The sequence below is a fragment of the Haemorhous mexicanus genome, chromosome 4, assembly GCF_027477595.1.
Source record: "Haemorhous mexicanus isolate bHaeMex1 chromosome 4, bHaeMex1.pri, whole genome shotgun sequence".
Taxonomy (NCBI): domain Eukaryota; kingdom Metazoa; phylum Chordata; class Aves; order Passeriformes; family Fringillidae; genus Haemorhous; species Haemorhous mexicanus.
Window position 1 is genome coordinate 35,978,025 of NC_082344.1, and position 18,401 is coordinate 35,996,425.

The following is an 18,401-nucleotide window of genomic DNA, read 5'->3' on the forward strand; positions in this document are numbered from 1 at the left end:
ACTGACCCAGCTCTAGCTGTAGAAAAAGCAGTGAGTTCAGCTGGCTTTCAGGCTAAATTCTCTTCTACTCAAACCACATACTGAAGGAATTTTATTCTTGACAGGACACTTGACTGTCCCCAGTGGACATGGGCCATAGGGACACACAAACTGGGAAATACACTCTGTATGCGTTTGAGGTTTGAAATAAATCTGTAGTTTATATTCAAATCTTTTTCATTCTTATATCTAACTATTATTTTGCCAGTTTTTCTTGAGGACATGGATTTTTTTTATTATAATGTATTTTTCTTACTGTTTAAGTAGATACAAACATACAGAAAAATGGAAGTAGCATGTTCAGATGGTTTCATGTTGCTTTTGTTATTAAGCAGAGTGAGAGCTGCCCTTATTAAATAACAAAGGTACTGTAGGAACCTGGGACAGTAGTTTTATTGTATGCATTCATTCCTACAGGTCTCTTCAGAGGAATCAGCTGAGGAAACTTTCTGCTGATGTTTTCAAGAAATACCAAGATCTTAAAAATCTGTAAGGGAGTGCTATAACATAAAATACCTATCTAGTGTCTTAAATATTTATCCTTCCCTTCCCCCATATGTACACATATTTAAGTACCAAAGTCTGGTTGTCTCACCCTTTGGTACCTCGTGTGCACCCTTAATTTGACATCTGTCTTTTTGCAAGACCATACTTTCTGCATGTTCAATGATTTATGTTTATAGACTGGTTTATACCAGAAAAATACTAAATTTTAATTTTGTCTGAAGGATGCTACATTTATAGTAAACAGTAATATGCCAAATCGAATTAAAATAAGTAAATTGACTTATTCTGGAAAAAAAGTTTGGAAACTCAAACTTCCCATTATCATGGAAAGCTCATTCCCATGGCCCATGGTTTTACTCCTAATTATATCTGGTACTGATTTGATAATGCCCAACAAGTCAAATGATTATGGCAATATAAAACTGTGTTATTATACAGCGTGTAACATACTTGCTGTTCAAAAATCAAACCCTGGAACAAGTTTTCTTTATATAGAAGTAGTGAAAGGAAAATTGAATGCAGAAGTCTAGAATAGGGCTTCTATGTAACCTATTTGAAGTGTTCTTTCATGGGAACTGTGCTACACTGCAGCACCACCTTGTGTTCTGAAAGCTAAGTCCCATTATGTCCGTAAATTCCTGAAAGGTAAGTTTTCACTAAAATACATAAATCCATACCTATCTGTATATGCATAAAAAATTGATTCTAATAACAACTTCGCACCCTTCTGATAGATAATTTTACATTTTGCAAAAGATCTTGAGCAGTGTTTGGCAGAAACTCATTTTGTAAAAAAACCAATGTCTGATTTCTTACTGCTTTCCAGCAGGAATGCATCTAGATGCTTCATTAGGTGGAATTTGATTTAAAGGACTTATGTTTAAATATTATTTGGAGACTAATATTATAATTCACTTAAATTATTTTAAAATACTTGCCATTTGCAGTTGATACTTTTCAACTCATTACTTCATCAAAGCAATTAAATCTGGAATTTTAAAAAAGATAGTATCTTAAGTTTGCAGGATATCAATAAGTTTCACTGCATATTTTTAAATATATTGTCTTACTCACGCAAGATTTCGAGAATTATCTAGTACCACCAAAAAATTCAAAAATTATTTTCTTTTAACATTTACTGTGCAAAATTTTGGTTGGAGCAGAGATCTTGGTAAACACAGGGATCACACAGGTGAGCCCTGCAAAATTAGGGCCTAATCAAGGAGGTTGCAAACCACCACTCCCCTGTTCATCTTTGGCAAAGCAAGCATCCATTGGAATGGGTTTTGTAATTTTGCTCATAGTGTGAATTTCTTTAAAAAATCTTTGCAATCTTTCCAGCTATAGCTGTGAAATGGTTATTGTCAAATTCAAGGTGTAATAAATGTAACAGCTTATTTTAAAGTATCAAATGTGCATTCAGTTTAGCTGATAGATTTTAATTGGTTACTTATGTTTGCTTTAACTTCGCTTCTTTAGAGAATAAATTGGTTTGGGTTTGTATCCTCTTAGGTATCTTCAGAATAACAAAATCAGAGCCATATCTGAACGTGCTTTCAAAGGTTTATACAACTTGACAAAACTGTAAGTATTGCTTTTTTGGGATACTGAAGTAAAAAGTGGCAGGCAGAGCTCTGAGAGTCTCTCTCTGCCTGATTCCATATTAGGAACTTGCAAAGTGGTCCAAAACTTTAATCCAGTGATAGAATTGAGAAAGCAAAGACAGATAAAGAGGTCTCTGTGCAAGTCTATCTGTCAGGACAGTATTTTGAAAACACAAGCTGGCTCCATACTTTGATCCTATTCCTGAAATCCTCAGGAGGGAAGAAGGACACAGTATGGTAGTTACCCTGCAAAAAGCCAAAGAGAATGAAGAAAGAATAAAACAAAAGTGAGAGCTTGTGATGGATGAAAATTCTTTAACATGGTCTTTTGGTTTACAAATGCAAATCAAAGTAACCAGTATAGGTGATGTAAGGAACACTTTTTTTCTTTATTTTGCAGCAACTTGTTGAAAGGTGTTTCCAACTTTTAAGGGAAATGCTCAGTGAAAGATACAACACATAAATTGCACTGTTTTGTTCAGAACTTTTACTGCAATGTTTCCAGAAGGAAAGTTTTACAAAGCTGCACCTCTCTTATTGTTTCCATCACACAAATGTGGCTGAATATCTGTTTTTACAGCTGCTGTTATTATCTTCCCAGACCATTTATACTACCCCTCCCCATTCACTTTCAGCTTTTCTTTTTCCATTATTCTGATATCTATATTTATGACTAATATCCTTAGCAAAGACTGAATGGGATCCTGGAAACTTTCATGGAACAAATCACTCCACAGAAGGAAACTGGAAAGGGTCTAACATATGACACAGTGAAAATATTTAGCTGGCTGCTCTTTCTTCTAGATAAGACCAAGTGCTGTACATAATTGCTCTTAAAATCCTCACTAGACAGAGTCCTGCCTTGCTCTCAAACAATGGCATGAAAATTACCAAAGTGGAAAAAAAATATATTAACAAAATAGGAGTATTCTGGTAAATTGTCAAGGAAAAATAATCTTAAAACTCATTTTCATGTGTTTGCTGCTAAATAATCATTGCATTTATTCATCTTTGGTTGGTCTTGTTTTAGATACCTGAGCAACAACAAGATAACAAATTTGGAGCCTTTTGTCTTTGCAGATCTCCACAGACTTGAATGGCTGTATGTTGTTTTCTTGTTTATTTATTTACTCAATAAATAATTAATTAAAATAAATATTAAAATATTTTGATTGCTTTCATTTTTATGCATAGCATTACTTTAGACTAGCTAATAACTAAGGAACTCCTGTTACACTGTACAAGGTAAAAATGCAATTGGCTTGGTGAGAGCAGAAAAGAGCTCTTGAACCTTAATTGCTTCAATGATTGATGACTTTTAACAACGGTAAGCAATGTTCATTAGTAATTGCTTGTTACAAATGAATAAATTAAATAACCTAGGTACTATAAAACAGTCGACAGATATTTTTTGGGCAGGGCTTTTCCTGTAAATAGTGCTTAAAATGTCCAGATAAAATTACTGTCATAACCTGAAATACTGCCTCATTACTGCTTTTCAGAGAGATTTTAAATAAGTTATTAAAAAATAAGCAAATAGTATGTCTTACATTCTCCTGCATATTTGAGACTGTTGGATTGCCACAGAACACCGTTAGGTTGTGCTACTTTGTTTTTACAGAGAATCCATTCAAAATGTCTTGATCAAAGGATTTGAAACCTCAAAGGAAAACACTTTTTTCTAAGTTGAAAGAAATTATTTTCTCTAAGTTTTTTATATTAAATTTTCTTACTAAATTTTTATTAGATTTTTCTGAAAGGAAATTAATATCTTAACCCATCAAGGAATAGTGTGTTAATTTTTATAAGTAGGTTGACTGGACTTTTGAAGAAATTCACTACAAAGCTTGTTACCTTTTATTACCTCTTCAGTTTAAGACTGAAGTCAATTATCAACCTGATACATATTTTGCTGTAATTTATAGGATAATTGAAAACAACAGGATAAATCGGATCTATCCATTAACATTCTATGGACTCAAATCCCTTATTCTTCTGTAAGTATGAAACAAGAGAAAAAAGGTGCTATTTAAAAGGACCAGATAGGAAGGGCATACACATATAAAAACCTTTTTACACCAGCTGTTCTTGCTCATCCCAGAGTGCTGGCAGCACACCTGCAGCTTTCCCTTAACCCAGGCAAAATGTGCTAGAGTGGGAAGGTTTTGGCAGCAGTGGACACACAGTGTCTGGAAAAGTATAGGGAAAAGGGTGGGGAAAATGATAAAAGGTGTCACTGGGAGGGCAGGGTCGAGACAGCTGCAGCTCTGGGTTACAGGAGTCCTCCAGAGCCATGGTGGGACAGGAGAGGTCCAGAGTCCCTGCCCCTGGTGGCAGCCCGACCCCCCTCCCCAAGACCCTGTCTATGATCTGCCACTGCCCTCTCCAGCCCGAAAGATGAGGGACCCTCTTCCCCTGCATGCCAGAGGGAAACCTCCCTCCACATCCCACTTCCTCCATCACCCATAGAACTTACATGATCTGACTGAATTTGTATTGGATTTCTACATCTCATTTTAATAGCAGTGGAGTGAACATCTTTCCTTTACCTGGACATTAGCAAGCTAAGGACAGAATACTGCTGCACAGAATGACACAGAGAAAATATGTGAACATTGAAGAAAATAATACTACTTTCAAAACTATTCAAGATTGGAATGACTTTTTTCAGAAGTGCATAAGAGACATGGATTTTTTTCTATGATGTAACTGTGCAAATATAACCAGTCGTACTATTCCTCTTCTTTTTTTTTTAGAGAGATGATGAATAATTCTCTTGCTCGTTTGCCTGATAAACCTTTGTGCCAATATATGCCAAGATTAAACTGGCTGTAAGTCTACCTTATTTCACTGGAAAAATATAATTATGTTGTCTTTGTATGTCACTTCCACATCCCTCTTTCTTATGAGGTGCTGGATCTTGCAGAGTGCCTGCTGGGTCACTGCAGGGCTGATGGCCTGAAGTCATCAGTTAAGTGTGCAGAAGTGTTACATGTCTGCCTCCCACTCTCTTCTGGGTAGTCAAATTCTGGTAGTATTTTTCTTCAATTACCTTAGAATAAGTGCCTGAGTTTATTTCCAATGATTGATGGGGTTCTTTTATATCCCAGGGACCTTGAAGGCAACCATATCCATCACGTGAAAAATGCCACTTTCATGTCCTGCAGCACTCTAACTGTATTGTAAGTAATTGGATATGCTATAGCTAGCAGAGGGATGTGCTTATTCTGAACAGTCAACTGATTCATTACAGCTAATATAAAAGTTTCCTGAGTGTGATGGTTATTTATCTCTTGAGGATACTAAATTAAAATGTTTGGTTTGAAGTGAGCAGAACACAGAATATCCACTGTTTATATTTTACAGCAAAGTTCAGCATTGAAATATATAACAAGACTTCACTGAAGAGACTTTGGGTGATACTAAGATTCAGAAATTTTCATTATAACCTTTATATTGGAGTCAAAGATCTCATAATGAGAACCAGCAAACATAAAAAATACATAGCTTGTTGCTTATTTTGGTTGGCTGGTGGGTTGACTGGCTCATCAATTTTAGAATTTTCCCCAAAGTTTCTTCAGTGATGATGTAAACATCTTCAGAAAATCCCTTCTACTTTTTGGTAGATGAGTAGGCTCCATGGTGAGTGGCACTTTCAATTTTTAGCTCTTCTGCACTACCCATGTTCTTGGCTTTCTAGTCTCAGTGGCAGATGGAATTAGGGTGAATGAAAAATTGCACAGCCATGTACCTGTGTCTGAGACATGATTAGGTCACAAGTCTTTCAGCCCACTTAATCTTCTTCCTGCCCTCAGTCAATTTGCACCAGCCTTCCTTGGGGGTGTGTGTATGTATATATATATATATATATATGTATGTATGTATGTATGTATGTATGTATGTATGTATGTATGTATGTATATGCAGAAGTACATGCATGTATAGGCAAAAAAAAAGTTATTTACCAAATGATAAAATGGCAAACTTCTAGATGCAATTAGCTTGTTAGCTGAATTGGGCAAATATTTGAAGATACAGAGAACAGAGAACTTATAAAGTTTATAATATCTTACATTCAAAATTAAATAGACACCAAGAAGAAACAACACAAGTTTGTTTTCTTCTTTCAGGGTGATGAGACGAAATAAAATCAGCTCCCTAAATGAAAACAGCTTTTCTTCTCTCCAGATGTTAGATGAATTGTGAGTAGATTTCTTCTCTTATTTGTACAATATACACAGTTTTGTGATTCATATTAGAAATATCCTTCATCATAAATTCTATTTTGTATAACATGCTCTGGAAATGGCATTCTTCCTTAGGGTATTTTTTTAAAGATATATTGAATAGCAAAAAATAATCAATAAAATTCATAATCTGTACCAATCATATTGGGGCTTTTCTCACATTATGTTTCCTGAATATAATATTAACTATTCTTGTATCACTACAATCCAGGTGCATGTGTGCCTTCAGTGTCTTTTAGACCAGTTTGACAGTTTTGGTTGGACTGAGACCTTTATTCCTCTGTTATTAAGATTTCTGCACAGTGAAAGTAAGATGAAAGGTAGAAATAAATGTAGTTTAGCTCATTTAGAAACATTTCCATCATGGAAAAAAAATGTTTAATTAATTTGTAAGCTTCTACAAGTCAAATTAATGGTATTTTACTTTCTTTTTGATGGGAATAAAATAACAATAAATTATGTATCTAATGGTATATCTGAACTAATGAGACAAAGCAAGATCTGATAGATCTAGCTTCCCACCTTGTTTTAACATAATTCTTTTATAGTCCATATTTCTGATAACCTATAGAAAAAATTATATTCTATTTGGCAAATAAAATTGTGTATATTGAAACTGCAAAACTATTCAGTAAAATTACTGTGTGTAGTAAGAACTTACTGTAACCTGTGTGTTTCTGCAGAGATTTGGCTAGCAACAAGATTGAATCACTTCCTCCATACATATTTAAGGAACTAAAGGAACTTTCACAACTGTAAGGACTCTTGTTTGTTGTTATACATAATTGTATATTCCTCATTTGATATAATGTTTTCAGTCATATGTGTCAGAAAAGAGAAGAGCACATTTGTTCATATGCATCATATATGCTCTGCCTAAAAAACATACCAAAAGCAATTTTATATAGCATTTTGTCCAGGATAATTTTGTCACAGATGTACATTTTCAGGTCCCAAAAGACAGCATGTTCAAATTCTACCTTGTTCTAGATCTTGTTTGTCCATACAAGATGAGCTATGTTAGCGACATCATGAGAAATTGACAATTTCATGGAAACACTTATCATAATATCAGAATTTAACTTTAAAAGTAGATTGACTTTATTTTTGGAAGAAGCTGAAAGGAATGTGGCCAAAGTTATTTTTGTTGTGTTTACAGGAACCTTTCTTACAACCCCATCAAGAAAATACAAATAGACCAGTTTGATTTTCTAACTAAACTCAAATCCCTGTAAGTATCAAGTTTTTAGATTTTAGCTATATTTTCTTTGTGATTTTGCACATCTCCCTCAGCAGGACATGATCCAGGATATGTTTTGTAAGAAATTGCCCCTGAAGAGTTTAGGGGGAGTTTTGCAGGTGGACTAACACAGTACTTCTAACTTGAATTCTGCCAGCAGAACTCCTCCTAAAGATCTGAGATAGTGCAGCAACAATCTTACAAATCTGAAATTATCCTGAAGTAGATTTAAGTACCTCTTCACTGGTCACTTCACCTCTGAAGTAACCAACTTGGTATGTAGCACAGCATTGGTTCTTGTCAGACATCACTTCAAAATCATAGAACAGTTTGTTTTGGAAGTGACCCTTAAATGTCCTCTAGTTCAGCTCTCCTGCAATGAGCAGGGACACCTTCAACTAGGTCAGGTTGCTCAGAGCTCTGTCCAGCCTGACCAGGAATGTTCCCAGGCGTGGGGTATCTACCACCTTTCTAGACCACCTACTCCAGTGTTTAGCCACCTATGGATAAAGAATTTTCTCCTAATATCTAGTCTAAATCTAACATTTGTTAGTTTAAAACCATTACCCCTTGTCCTATTGCAACAGGCCCTACTCAAAATGGTTGTGGAGATTAAAAACCAGATGTTTTCTTGGACAGCAGTGCAGTAGGAGTTTATGGTTTGACCTGACATGATTATGTGTGAGCTGTACCCAGCAGTACACATACCTGTGTTGATCAGACCAACTTCCTCACAGTGACTGGAACCCCCTGGCCAAATTCAACTCAAAGGCTAATGAACTGAAAATACTAATTCTATATAAGTGTTATGAAAATAAGCAGCTGAGCATAGAAAATAATAAGCAATTGCCCCCTTAATAGTCAAGCTACAGCATGATTTTATCATTTTATCTATTATTTAACACCAAAAAACTCATCCAACTCAGATCATGGCCTTCCACCTGTTTTAGTTAAAAAAACCTTTTAAATCTTGAGATAGATCAACAGGCAACTGTATTTTGGCTGTTTGTAGAACACCAGTACCCTCTTCATCTGTTTGAAATAGTAGAAATAGTTGGGGAAAACACTCCCTAGGATTCATTGCAGCACTTAATTAAATAAAAGTAGCACAATTCCTTGTTGGGGCTTTCTCATGTCTGCCAGCAAAACTGCCCACCAATCCACATCAACTAACCAGTTGTCCCTTTTTGCCTAATGAATTCAGAACTCACAGGAATATTACATTCAAATCTTTGAACAATAAATCCAAATAAGGCTCCCCACAAGGAGAACCAAAGACCCCTGACCAGGTGCACATCTAACCAGAGAATAGGAGAGACTGGAAGAATACAGAACATGAAGTTCTAAAAGAACATCTTACAGAGTTAAATTTTATTGATCTAGCACTGCAGGGGAAAAAATATTACTGCCTTCATATATGTAGGTATAAAATTAAAAATAAGGAATCCCATCTGTGTGTCACAAAAAAGCCAGCATTTTTTCTTACATGCTGTGTTCTGTGTCGCAGCTTCCTACTGGTTTTGACATAATGAAGAGACTGAGTTCTTGGGTTGGTTCGTTTCTCCAGTAAAGCACTCCCTGGGACAAAAGAGAGAAGAGATGTGCAAAAATATTACTACTAGAACAAGTTATTATTTCCCCAGAGATGATGAAAGAACATCAGTAGAATGGTACTTTGAAAGGGTGACATATTAATCAGACATTCATTAATTTTTACGATTCAGAGCAGCACTAAGAGTTTTCTTCATGAATCTGGAAGAACAGAGAGTTTATTAAAATTTTTTGCAATTCCTTTTTGTTCCATTCCAGATTTTAAGAAGATTTTTGGTCAGGTTTTGAAGGGTTGACAGATTAGATGCAATAAGGTTATTCTCTAGTTTCCTATAATCATAAAATCACAACTAGATGCTCATAAAATTTGTTTTTTTGTTACTGAGTTTCTTTGGCCTTTTACTGAGAATGTATTTTTACAGCAGCTTAGAGGGCATTGAAATTGCAAACATCCAGAGGAGAATGTTCAGTCCCCTGAGAAACCTTTCCCACATGTAAGTAGATTATTTTAGAAAGTTTGCTTTCTTTGGGCTGAATTTTACAACCATGGAATTCTGGACAATTGAAAACAAATGTGTATGAAAAGCAGTACATGAGCAGTTGTCAAATGTGGCCATTTTTGATTTACTTTTCTTCTTTTGGAATATGTTTTCTGAGTAGTTATTACCTAATTTTGATATTCTGACAACCAGTCTAGAATGATCTGTCATCTGTTTCTCACAACCAGATATTTCAAGAAATTCCAGTACTGTGGGTATGCTCCTCACGTGCGCAGCTGCAAACCCAACACTGATGGGATTTCCTCCCTCGAGAATCTTTTAGCTAGCATCATACAGAGAGTGTTTGTCTGGGTTGTATCTGCCATTACCTGCTTTGGGAACATTTTTGTTATCTGCATGAGGCCTTATATCAGATCAGAGAACAAGCTGCATGCCATCTCCATAATGTCTCTCTGCTGTGAGTACTCCATATCTAGAATTATCTTTTTAGTCTGCTTGCAGCATGTATGATATTTGTGATTACAGTGCAGTGATGTATTTCCAGCATTGGATTAACTCTGCTTTAGTGACACTGCAAATGAAAACACAAAATGCTGTGGCTTATACCAAGAGGTCTCATTAAATGCTGCCGTTGGCAGCTGGGACATTCCAAAGATTTCATGTTTGATTTTCATGCTGTGGGAATTCCGTCAAATTCCCACTTTCCTCAGCAAGAAATAAAATTACAATGTTTCGAATGCCCAAAAATCTATATTTTACTATGCATTTCTCAGTAAGTAGTGATTTCTACTTGTAATTATTGCATTCAAATATTCTATTCTTTGCACAAACAAAAGGTTGTTTATGCAAATCTTTATGTTTATGCAAATATGTTTATGAAAATATAAAAATTAATTTGTCCTAGCTCCCCAATATTAGGAATTGGGGTGGTTTTTTTTTTTTATTTTAGCCCTGAAAGCACGACAAGTTTATGGATAAACTACTTGGCAATACAATCACTACAATTCTGAGTCTCTCAACACACGAGAGTCTATAAGGATTGCACAAATGCAATTAGATGTATTTTGAGAGGTAGTTGTCAACATTGTATTAAATTATTGCAACATTTCTAAATACAGCATGTTGGTGATTTTGAAATTTTGTTTTCCTCATAAAACAATCTGAATACTATGCAAAATATTTAGCAAAATACCCATGAAGCCTTCAGTTCTGTGTTGACAGGTCATCTCCCCTTACTAGTCTTAGAAGACTATATACATGAGATTTGAACTTGCAAAAGGTGGAAAAAATAAACTTTGAATCCAGCAGAGATGGCCTACTCAAAGAAAATTATCTTAAGCCAAATGTTAATATAGAAATAAATAAAGAAATAAGACCTAATAAAAAAGGTTTGCAAGAATATTTCTGTAAATAAAGCTGTATATTTTTCTATCCGCAAAACAATTTTACCAGAGCTTTAAAAAATGGCAAAAAGTGTGAACTGTCAGACCAAATGAAAAGGAAAACAAATAAAGGAAAAAGTAATATAAAATTGTACTGCCTTAATTGTAATTCATAGTAGTATTCCAGATATGATATTGATTTTATATCTATGCAGTTGCTCACTTGTAAGTGGTAACTTACTTATATGTTTATGTGTGTGTGTGTCTGTTTTCTAATATACATATACAGAGAGAATGGGAAATTCAGATGTGTAAATAATGATGTTAAGCACTGTGCCCACAGGTGCTGACTGTCTGATGGGGATATATTTATTTGTGATTGGAGCTTTTGATCTTAAATATCGTGGAGAATACAACAAGCACGCTCAGTTGTGGATGGACAGTATCCACTGTCAATTGGTTGGATCGCTGGCTATTCTGTCTACAGAGGTGTCAGTCTTACTGTTGACTTATCTGACTTTGGAAAAATACATCTGCATAGTTTATCCTTTTAGGTGTTTGAAGCCCAGAAAATGCAGGACAATTTCCATTTTGGTTCTTATCTGGATAATCGGGTTTGCTGTTGCTTTTATCCCACTGAGCAATAAGGAATTTTTCAGGAACTACTATGGCACCAATGGCGTCTGTTTTCCTCTTCACTCAGAACAATCAGAAAGTTCAGGAAGTCAGATTTATTCTGTTGTGATTTTCTTAGGTAAGTTGCTTTTCTTCTTTATGTGTTACAAGAGCTGCAAAGGGACCAAGTTTTCAAACAATTAAGATAGCTGTGGTGTTCACACCTCCTTGGATTTTGATGCTTCAGCAAGCATTTAAAGACTATTTGCAATATAAATACTTTACTGTATTAGATGGGTACCTACTTATCTTAAAATGCATGAGGGGATGAGAACGCAAAAAGAAATTATTGACCATTATGTTCTTGAATTAATAGACTATGTTAGGAAAGTAGAGCAATTGTAAGGCTAGAGAAGAATGATTTCATTTTAATCAGAGGGCAGTCTTTTTGCCAGTTTTCAGTGAATAAAATGAATACCTGAGTAGAGACAAAAATTCAGTTTTCAGGATGAGGACAGACTCAGATTTTATGGTCACTTAATTCCATAGGACTAGCATTTTAAATGAAATATTCTTCTTTATTACCAGACTGCAAATAGGTGATGTAGAATTGCCATTACTCTTTTAAGGTATAATTGATTTTAACTTTTAAACAGGTGTAAACTTGGCAGCTTTTATCATCATTGTGTTTTCCTATGGGAGTATGTTCTACAGCGTTCACCAGACAGCTATTATGGCTACAGAAATTCGGAATCATATTAAAAAAGAGATGATCCTTGCTAAACGTTTTTTCTTCATTGTATTTACTGATGCACTATGTTGGATACCTATTTTTATTTTGAAACTCCTTTCTTTACTTCGAGTAGAAATACCAGGTATGTCCTTTCTTTGATGAGACTGTTTCTTCTACTTCAGAAGAAAAAATAATTTAATGAAATGAACTATATTGCTGAAATTAACTTAATATTCTATATCTATATATATGTACACACAATATAATGAACTATATAGTTTTGCTATTTAATTAAACTCTATTACTATAATCATGAAAGATTAGCCACCTTTGAGTTACATAAAAAACTCCAAAATTCAAATAATTCAAGTCTGTCTGCATATAGTATCTATAAAGGGTACGAAATATATTTGAAAATCAAGGCTGAGTTGCATTGGCTTTTCTCATCTTAGGACTTTTGCTGTTTCTGTTACCTAAATGTTTCAGGACAATATGGTGTTTTCTATCTTGATTTAATAATGTCATTTATTCTGAAATTATTTTATTTTACGAGCTGGTATTTATAGTTCAGATCATTAAGTCACATAAATATCTGTTTATCTTCTTCATGCTGTGAATATATTCCTATGTAAAAACAGTGTAACCCAAAAGACTCAAATTGCACCTCAATTTTTTCCTTCTCTTTGCAATACCAGTAGATGCCAGAAAAAAGCCTCTTCGTGTGGGGCTTGTCAACCCTGTTAGAAAGGACATGTGAGCATGAACAGAAAAATCAGCAACAGCAGATTCAGATTCAGTGTACAGATGTATGTCACAATATTACAATGGCAAGAAAATGTTTTTGCTCAGATGATTTTGCCTTATGTGCTGACCAGGAAGGTTGGGAGCTGAAATTTTCAAAGTTTGGACTTGCATCTCAGATGTCTGGAAGTTATGCTGATTATGTTAAATATTCAGTTAATTCAAATATTGTTAAATTGTTCTTCAAGAAATTATCAAACCACCTATGATATTTGAAAGAAAATATCTTGAAAAGGAGAAGCGGGTGAATTACAAATCAAGAAACCTTGACGAAATCTTGCTGAATCACAAGGTGATCTTGGGTTCAGCAAATTAGTGTCCTGTAATAGATGAACCAGATTAAATAGTAACTTCTCAAATCATGAAACTAGAGACGTGACAGCCAGCTGTCCAAATTGACACACCTTGTAAACCCCCTTTGATAGCATAGCTTTTTGTTGGTGATACATTGTGACAGTTTTAGAACTAAGCACCTGCTTGTTTCCAAAACTGTAGCCAATGTGATGGGCATCAAAAGGAATGTCTTGATATTGCAACAAAGTTGTAAAAGTGGAGAGGGGCGTGGAGGGATGTCGAGGAAGGAGAGAATCAATTAAGGTTTTTATGCCTCTTGGAACAGTTCTGTAACAATTTTATGTCAAACAACCAATGGAAGGCACCCGTTATCATCTTTCAGCACTTTAATCCTGTCCCTTCTGCATCTGCCCCTCCGGTAACTTATCTCCCAAACAGTAAAGGACAAGAGACGGATGTTGTAAAGATGCACAGACTGACATAGGCAGACAGTGAACACAGAAAATCTTACCAAGAGGAAAAGAAGGAAATTAGGAGGATGTATACAATGCTCTTTTTCAGGGGGAGGAATGGAGAAGTGCTGGTGCAGAAGAGAAAACTAGGCTCTGAGGGGAAACAGGGAATCAAGGATAGTTTTGCAAGGGGCATGATTAGTACTGCATGTCATCAGTCTTGGGAAGAGGATGGGGAACAGAGATCACAGGAAGAGATAATGAGCAAAGCAGAGACAAAAGGCTTTGGGGCAAGAAAAAGGGGCTCAGCCAGAACAAGAAGTCTGTCAGGGCAAATAGGGAGCTGTGGCATAGAAAAGAGGGATAAATGGAACTACTGGGAGAATAATAAATGTCAGCTTTTGCAGGGAGTACTGAAAACAGAGGGAGATAAGAAGCAGTGCAAGTGTAACAGAAAGAAAAAAAAGAAAAGAACCGGTTGTGCCAGGAGCTGAGCCTAAAAGCACGTGATCTCCTCCTCTCACCAGCAAGCTGTGCCACATTGGCATCAAGTGCTTATGCTAACTAAAGAATGCAAACACTGGGACACATACTACAGCTGTCTCTCTTTTTCCCTCCCTAAGGTACCATAACTTCTTGGGTGGTGATTTTTATACTGCCAATAAATAGTGCTTTGAATCCTCTTCTCTACACTTTGACTACACGACCTTTCAAAGAAATGATTCACCAGGTTTGGTACAACTACAGACAGAGAAGATCCAAAAGAGGTAAAGGCAGCCAGAAACCATACGGTCCATCATTCATTTGGGTAGAGATGTGGCCAATGCATGAAATCACGCCAAAGGTTACGAAGCCTGTGCTTTGTACAGACTCTTCTGATGCTTCAGTGACTACACAGTCAACAAGACTGAATTCCTACACGTAATGATGGTTTGAGTCCTCACGGTGACATTGGCACTGTTAGTGTCACATCCGTGGGCTTGCTGCTTTACAGCCACAAGGAAAATGAGGGAGGTGTGACATCAGGGCTCACGAGAACCACTGCAGAAAGAGGGAGCCATGTGTCTGTTTGCAGGTAGAACTGGCATTTTACCATCTCACAGCAGCACCTGACATTTTGACAATTCATCCTAGATCAGAATGAGAAATCAGATGTTTGGGGCTTTTTTCTTCCAGAAGCCAAGAGCGCGGAAAAAAATGAATTGTCATTTGAAACATCTCACCCTGAAAGCAGATTGTTTGAAAATCATCTATTTATGGGGAAGTGTGTGTGTGTGTGTGTGTGTGTGTGTGTGTGTGTATGTGTGTGTGTGTGTGTGTGTGTGTGTCTCTGTCTCTGTCTTTTCTTTTTTCTTCTTGTAAGTTCCCATTTCAACAGCTGATTTTTTTAAGAGTTAATTGATTTCCTCATTAAGAAATGTATTTTCTCCTCAAAGTTTCTAACTGGCTCTATTTAGGCTGCATCGTCTCTTTAAAAGCCTTAAGGAGCAATAGCCGTAAGAAAAACAACCAAATTTCATAATTAGGTCAGTTAACTATATTTGTCAAAGCCAAACAAGTGAAAGATATATTTCTTGTATAACTCTACAGACTATTTCACTCACGTAAAGGCAATAGTGAAATGGTAATGACAGCTCTAATGCAGTCGCCAGGCTGGACAAGGCCTTAATCAGCCTGGTCTACTGGGAGGTGTTCCTGCCCATGGCAGGGAGAGGCTGGGACTAGATGATCTTTAAGATTCCAATTCAGGCAGAACCAGAACTGTGGTGAAGAAAAAAATTTTAAAAAAGAGGTTTGATTTGTTTGCTTGTTTCTTTTTTTTCCCCAAGTGTCCCCCAGCTTTAACTGGTGGCAGTTTCTCCCTTCTTACTCTAGAAAGACTGGACTGAGTATCCCAGCACCTTGCTGCTGCTCTTTTCCTCACTTTTCTTAACAGGCTCATCACAGCTTGCAGACTTCAACAAATATCAGTATTTAGATGTCTCTCTAGTACAAGGGAGATGGTCAAATAGAAAATTATCAGTCTTAATAGGTGTCATGACATCTACATTTTAATCACTTTGTACATGATTGGATGCATTATAGTTAAAGTAATTTAAAGACCACAGCCATTCAGCACTTTTTGAAGCATTATTTTACTTCCCAGAATTACAAGGGTAAAATAAAAAATATCCCATCTGAAACAATCCCCTAGAAGCAGTTCCTTCACACATTCTTAATGAAGAGAACATTTTCTATTATGAATTATTACAACTTCCCTTCTTCTTTCAGTACCGTATTCAGTCTGATGGCCTAGAAGCCCAAAAAGGTAAAAAAGCTTCTTTTTTTGCATTGATTTGAAACTATTTAAAATTAAGTTAAAAGATACTTCCAATGTTTGCACTTAACTTCTTAGCATTATAAGAAGTAAAATTTTGAAAAAGTGTGGCTCACACTTCAACTGTTTACAGAACTTTGGATTATCTTTGGATCTGAAACTGAAGATTGTTAAGCATCTTGTTTCCACTACTGTATGTTCTACTGAAATAAAATATTACCTGCTAAACAAAATGACTTCTTTTCCAAGCTGTTTAGCAATTTTTCGGGCTGTAGGGGTTAAAAACACCTGAGCAAAATCCTGCCACGTGGATTGTCTTTAACGAGAACAATTCAAACTCAATTCAATAGAAGTTCCTCACTCAGGGGCCAAGCCCTCTCAAGGACTGCAATTGCCTTTGGTGAGATGTGCAAGGATCCCCGACCTTGCCATTACTTGTTTTTCACCACACGTGATTATGGTTATGTTCACTGTCACCTTTGTTTCTACCAGTAACACAATAATAGTCAATACTTCATAATTTTTGCAACTTCTTTATTGTTTTGATAAGCAAGCTACAGTGGGTCTTTCTTAAAGTCCTATAAGTAAAAATAAGGCCTGCTAATAAGTCATGGCAGAGTCACATTCTCCTGCAGCCTGCCACTGCATCTCAGCATTTTTTCATCTCATACTTTTTTCCACAGTGCCTGGTTAAGGTACAGGAGTGTCAGGACAGCTACTTGTTACAGATCAGCCATCCTTCAGACCAAAAAGTTATATTAACAGTAAGCTCTGGACTATCAAACTAGTCACTGCTTTAGGCAAAGATAAAAAACAGGATCAAATACTGAAAAAGCTCTGAGGTGCTTCCCCAGGGGTGGGAGAATAAATGTCCCAGATTCTATTCTAACTAATAGAAGCTTTTAGTTACAGTTCAAAATAATCCATCCTATCAGTAAACAATGCTGTTTAACTTCTACCCTGCAGAGATACAGGGTTCATAATAAGGCACTTTATTACAACAAAAGGTTGGGTAAAATTGTTTGCAGTAATAAAACATCTTGTAAAAAATAATCTGCAGCTTTATAGACATACACTGCCATACTGCTAAAAATAGTAAGGTTTGGGATATAGGATTTTTCTACAACTCATAAAAAAGCCACAACTTGCCGCATTTTCCCATACTCAAAATGAAGAAAAAGTATGTGTAACAAAAAACTGAAGTTAGTTGAAGTTCCTCTGGGGTTGGCAGAGTTTCTGCTGGTGACAGGTCTTAAAGTGGAGGGGCTGACAATTCTTTATCATAGGACACCACTTCCCTACCAGAAATGAGTTTTGAACGTAGCACTCATACTAACTTTGTATCTACCATCTTAGCAAAAAGAGAGAAAAAAATAGGGGAGTAAGAGATCGCCTGAGCTTCAACGAAGAACCTAAAAGTCAAAACTGATTCCCTAAACAAAGTTTTTTTATTCGGTAGACTAACGTAAAACCTCCATACGAGAGCCCTCAAGTATTTGTGAAAGAACTCAGGGGGAAAACAAAGCTCCACGTGAGGTCCCTGAAGGCGGCGGTCCAAGAGCCCCGCCGCAGTGCGGGCCGAGCGGGCGGCCCGGCGGGCAGGGCCGGCGTCAGCCGCTGGGCTTCAGGGACTCGTAGCCCTCCCTCAGCAGGTCCCGCCACGTCCTGAGGAACCGGGCGTTCTCCGAGCACTTGGTGGCCAGCTCCTCCACCTGGGCCGACACGGCCGACGTCGCCTCCAGGATCTTTGCCAGCGAGAAGGCGGCCTGGAGGGACGGCAGAGAGGTTGGGGGTCGCCGGCGCCCGGCAGCGTCCCCGAGGGGGCCCCGGAGCCCGCCCGGTGGCAGCGCGCCGCACTCACGTCGCCGATCTGCATCTCCACCTCCTCCAGCAGCTCCCGCGCGTCGCCGCCGGGCAGCTCAGGCGACCCCGACCCCTCGCTCCCGCGGCGCACCCTCCGGGGCTGGGCGCCGGGCGATCCCTCGGGCACCGCGGCGGGCGGCAACCCCGCCTCGGCCATGTCCCGCTCGGCTCTCCCGCGCCGGGCGCTCCTCCCGCCCGAGCGCCGCCCACGGCCCGCCCGAGCCCGCTCCCGCCGAGCGCCGCCCGGGCCGCGGAT

At 37.3% G+C, this 18,401-nt stretch overlaps 2 protein-coding genes across 2 annotated transcripts in view; one reads left to right on the forward strand and one right to left on the reverse strand.

Moving 5' to 3' along the window:
* The window catches only part of RXFP1 (relaxin family peptide receptor 1), a 54,818-nt gene extending 39,801 nt beyond the window's left edge, over nucleotides 1-15,017 (forward strand). The window contains exons 5-18 of the mRNA XM_059845665.1: nucleotides 457-528; nucleotides 2,059-2,130; nucleotides 3,181-3,252; nucleotides 4,076-4,147; nucleotides 4,907-4,981; nucleotides 5,261-5,332; nucleotides 6,281-6,352; nucleotides 7,081-7,152; nucleotides 7,557-7,628; nucleotides 9,611-9,682; nucleotides 9,916-10,145; nucleotides 11,414-11,824; nucleotides 12,342-12,560; nucleotides 14,589-15,017. Coding sequence (XP_059701648.1) covers nucleotides 457-528; nucleotides 2,059-2,130; nucleotides 3,181-3,252; nucleotides 4,076-4,147; nucleotides 4,907-4,981; nucleotides 5,261-5,332; nucleotides 6,281-6,352; nucleotides 7,081-7,152; nucleotides 7,557-7,628; nucleotides 9,611-9,682; nucleotides 9,916-10,145; nucleotides 11,414-11,824; nucleotides 12,342-12,560; nucleotides 14,589-14,890 — 1,885 coding nt within the window. The 3' untranslated portion in view covers nucleotides 14,891-15,017. The remainder of the gene's footprint in view (nucleotides 1-456; nucleotides 529-2,058; nucleotides 2,131-3,180; nucleotides 3,253-4,075; nucleotides 4,148-4,906; nucleotides 4,982-5,260; nucleotides 5,333-6,280; nucleotides 6,353-7,080; nucleotides 7,153-7,556; nucleotides 7,629-9,610; nucleotides 9,683-9,915; nucleotides 10,146-11,413; nucleotides 11,825-12,341; nucleotides 12,561-14,588) is intronic.
* Nucleotides 15,018-16,799: 1,782 nt separating this feature from the next.
* On the reverse strand, nucleotides 16,800-18,349 carry C4H4orf46 (chromosome 4 C4orf46 homolog). The gene is made up of 2 exons (XM_059844455.1): nucleotides 18,144-18,349; nucleotides 16,800-18,048 (listed from the first exon to the last, which is right to left on the reverse strand). The coding sequence occupies exons 1-2, from the start codon at nucleotides 18,300-18,302 to the stop codon at nucleotides 17,893-17,895; spliced, it is 315 nt and encodes a 104-aa protein (XP_059700438.1). The 5' UTR covers nucleotides 18,303-18,349; the 3' UTR covers nucleotides 16,800-17,892.
* Nucleotides 18,350-18,401: the final 52 nt, after the last annotated feature.

Coding starts and splice junctions, on each gene's coding strand:
- C4H4orf46 (XM_059844455.1), bottom strand. CDS start 18,302: ATGGCCGAGGCGGGGTTGCCGCCCGCCGCGGTGCCCGAGGGATCGCCC. Junction 18,049..18,143: donor TGGAGATGCAGATCGGCGAC/GTGAGTGCGGCG, acceptor CCGTCCCTCCAG/GCCGCCTTCTCGCTGGCAAA.